Source organism: Nematolebias whitei, chromosome 12 (assembly GCF_014905685.2).
Source record: "Nematolebias whitei isolate Nwh7 chromosome 12, NemWhi1, whole genome shotgun sequence".
Taxonomy (NCBI): domain Eukaryota; kingdom Metazoa; phylum Chordata; class Actinopteri; order Cyprinodontiformes; family Rivulidae; genus Nematolebias; species Nematolebias whitei.
In genome coordinates this window covers 48753137-48757193 of record NC_056509.1, presented here as the reverse complement: position 1 = coordinate 48757193, position 4057 = coordinate 48753137, and the positions used below count along the sequence as shown (strand labels likewise).

Below are 4057 nucleotides of genomic sequence, written 5' to 3'. Positions count from 1 at the left end.
GTGACCCAAAGATTAGCTGAGTGACTCATAGATCAGCCGCATGACTCACACATCAGCAGAGTGAATCACAGATCAGCCAGTGACTCATAGATCAGCCTTGTGACTCACAGATCAGCCCAGTGACCCAAAGATTAGCTGAGAGACTCAAAAATCAGCTGCGTGACTCACAGATCAGCCAGTGACTCATAGATCAGCCTCGTGACTCACAGATCAGCCTCGTGACTCACAGATCAGCTGAGTGACCCAAAGATCAGCTGAGTGACTCACAGATCAGGCGAGTGACTCACAGATCAGTCGGTGACTCATAGATCAGCCTCGTGACTCACAGATCAGCCGAGTGACCAAAAGATCAGCTGAGTGACTCACAGATCAGCCGAGTGACTCACAGATCAGGCAAGTGACTCAAAGGTCAGACGAGTGGTTCACAGATCAAAAAAGTGACTCATAGATCAGCTGAGTGACTCACAGGTCAATCGAGTGACTCATAGATCAGCTGAGTGACTCACAGATCAGCCAAGTGACCAAAAGATTAGCTGAGTGACTCCTAGATCAGGCGAATGACTCACAGATTAGCCGAGTGACTCATAGATCAGCCGTGGGACTCACAGATCATCCAAGTGACTCATAGGTCATCTGAGTGACTCACAGATCAGCCAAGTGACCCAAAGATCAGGCGAGTGACTCACAGATCAGGCGAGTGACTCACAGATCAGCCTCATGACTCACAGATCAGCTGAGTGACCCAAAGATCAGCTGAATGACTCACAGATTAGCCGAGTGACCCAAAGATTAGCTGAGTGACTCATAGATCAGCCGCATGACTCGCAGATCAGCAGAGTGACTCACAGATCAGCCGAGTGACTCACGGATCATGCGAGTGACTCACACATCAGCTGAGTGACTCACAGATCAGCCGAGTGACCCAAAGATCAGGCGAGTGACTCACAGATCAGGCGAGTGACTCACAGATCAGCCTCATGACTCACAGATCAGCTGAGTGACCCAAAGATCAGCTGAATGACTCACAGATTAGCAGAGTGACCCAAAGATTAGCTGAGTGACTCATAGATCAGCCGCATGACTTGCAGATCAGCAGAGTGACTCACAGATCAGCCGAGTGACTCACGGATCATGCGAGTGACTCACACATCAGCTGAGTGACTCACAGATCAGCCGGTGACTCATAGATCAGCCTTGTGACTCACAGATCAGCCGAGTGACCCAAAGATTAGCTGAGTGACTCATAGGAGCCTGTGGCGTGTATTAGCTTAGAGTTAGCTGCTCTGTGGGTTATTGCAGTGTTTAGGACCTTTTGAAGAGCTCCTGGTGTTTTAATAAACTTTCTGTACATTCTGTGTTAACTCTACTTTAGCTCATTGTTATCTCTGTGTTAACTCTACTTTAGCTCATTATTAGCTCTGTGTTAACTCTACTTTAGCTCATTGTTAGCTCTGTGTTAACTCTACTTTAGCTCATTGTTAGCTCTGTGTTAGTTCTACTTTAGCTCTGCATTTTTCCTTGCTATAACTGTAGCTGAAATAAACACCTTCAGCCTGCAAGTGTTCTGTTGTAACAAAACAGTCAGGAGTCGGGCTTGGTTCTGATCGGTTCTGATCAGAACTCGTTTCACCCTGGTCTCTGTGCATCGTCCACTTCCTGTTATTTCCGCTCTGATTGGACCAGAACAGCTGAACCTTCGTCCATGTTCTGGTCTGAATGTGTTTTTGTATCTTTTCTTTGTTTCAGAACAAGACTGTTAATGTGTAGAGAGACAACAATCTGCAGCTGAAAAGGCCCTAAACAGCAGCAGATGTGAACTTCTGACATGTTTGGACCTTTCCACAGAATTATTGCGTGAACAGTAAATCTAAATGAGAAGCAGCTGAAGTTTTCCTCTGAGACTCATTCATCAGATGAGCTCACTCCGTGTTTTGTTTCTGTGTTTGGAATAAAAACGTTGAATGTGAGGATCTCAAACTTCACCTGGACCCTGCAGGTGGGTGTGTTCACGTGTCTTACCTGGACCCTGCAGGTGGGCGTGTTCACGTGTCTTACCGTGGACGGCAGGTCACAACATCTGTCCCTGCTGTTCCAGGCCAGGCTGCAGACCATGTCAAACATCTGGAGCTGGAACTGTGGAGGAGGGGCATCTTAATCCACAACATTTAAAGTGCTGAGACTGAACCACTGAGGAGAACCGCACCAGAACATGGAGAAAAGTTCATGAAACACCCACAGAGAGCCTTCATCATCATCATCACAGAATCAATGCTCCAATCTTTTTAATCACCCAACAAACATTTTACGTGATCACATGAAACTAAAGTGATGTAAAGACAGACGTGTTGAGGAACAAACCAGGTTGTGATGATTAACAGATGATGGTTCTGAACCACTGAAGACATCTGACCCGTTGGACCAGCAGGCCTCTGATCAACACTGAGCTACAAAAACAGGACCTTAAAATTCTGGAGGCTGTTTAGTTTTCATAAACGTTTAAAAACCAACGTGGCAGTGTTGTTTACGCTGCAATGCATTCTGGGTAAGTGACGTGGACCGGTGTCTGTGGCTCCGTCCAGCTCGAAGGTGAGTTTTGACGATGTCTGACGTTCAGATGTTTCACTTGAACAGAGAGAACTGAAGAGACGATGATGAAGAGGAGAGAGATGAAGCTGCATGGAGCTCCGCTCTCCGTCCCCAGCATCGGATCAGAACATGTTCTGACACATCCCAGGGGCTGCACATGATGGACACACCTGACAGCAGGCTGGTTCTGACCCGCTCATGGAGGACAGACCACAGGGGTTTGTGGGCAGTGCCTCAGACAGCTTGTTAGCTTTAGCCCTCTATATTTAGCCTGTTAGCTTTAGCCTGCTACCTTTAGCCTGTTAGCTTTAGCCTGCTACCTTTATCCTGTTAGCTTTAGCCTGCTAACTTCAAATCTAATCTACTAATCATCTCTAGTTGATTGGTTTTCATGGTTTCCACCCATACATGGAGCAGAACGACATAAAGAAGAGAACTTTATTATCAAACATTAGAACTTTTTGTCTCCACTGCAGCCTCTGGACGTCATTACCCAGAATGCATTGCACCAGTACAGTATAAGCCTCCTGGCCAGTCTGACTCGCAGCAGTTCTGGTGTGGTTGTTTCATGAAACTGTGTGAACTCACGGTTGCTGAGGCTCCCTTGGATCCAATGGATTTGGACATCTTGCCCAGAACCTGGTATCCATCTCTGGACGTGTTCCCGGCAGCTCGGACCTTCTTCTCTCCCACCTCCTGACAGTCCACGTGGAGCTTCACGCTGCTGGAGGACACCAGGACGTGCAGCTTCAGGGGACAGAAGAGGAGCAGGTTTTACTGCAGGGTTCTGGACCCGGTTCTGGGTCTGGTTTGTGTTACACAAATTGTAAAAGTTGAGCAGAAGCTGAATGGGCTCAACGGTCTGTGCTGTGGTTCTGCTCTGTGCTGTGGTACACACATGTACAACGACAAAGAATCTCTGACTCTGAATTTGAAATATTTTTTATCCAGTTTCAGACAGGTCCACTTTAAAGAGCCAAATGTTCTGAAACTTCAGAACCAACATGGACCTTATGGATCCCACCGAAGCAGAACCTGAGCAGAACTTCAGTCATAAATAGAGGTGATTAGAAAGTAGATGAAATCATGAAGGTCTAATGTGAGTCTCTCAGACTGAGCTCTGGATCAAAAACGGGCCAGGGGCACCAGGAACCCTCTGGTTCTCATGGTTCAGATGGTCCCAGGTCCAAGCCTGCACCACAAATTTTTGATGAACAGATGCAGAATGTGAGGAATGTGCAGCATCGCTGTGTCACACCAGGTTACCGTCCAACTTGTATTTTTCTGAAACTTTAAGGGCATCTTTTTTTCACCCCATGAAGATGCCTCACCCTCTTAAAACACTCCTTGTTTTACATCAAAGTCCACGCTCAGTGATCCAGGTATAAAATCCAACCATGTTCAGCCAGGTCATCTGGACGGTCTCTGTTTTTGTGCTGAGACATTTCACCTTCCATCCAGAAGGTTTCAT

General features: G+C 46.9%; 1 protein-coding gene across 1 annotated transcript in view; it reads right to left on the bottom strand.

Annotated features, from left to right (window-relative positions):
* Nucleotides 1-4057, bottom strand: part of LOC119417984 (collagen alpha-1(XII) chain) — a gene marked incomplete in the record, with an annotated part of 211081 nt that overhangs the window by 18647 nt on the left and 188377 nt on the right. The window contains 2 exon segments of the mRNA XM_037685231.1: nucleotides 2056-2133; nucleotides 3175-3333. Of these exon segments, the coding sequence (XP_037541159.1) occupies nucleotides 2056-2133; nucleotides 3175-3333 (237 nt within the window).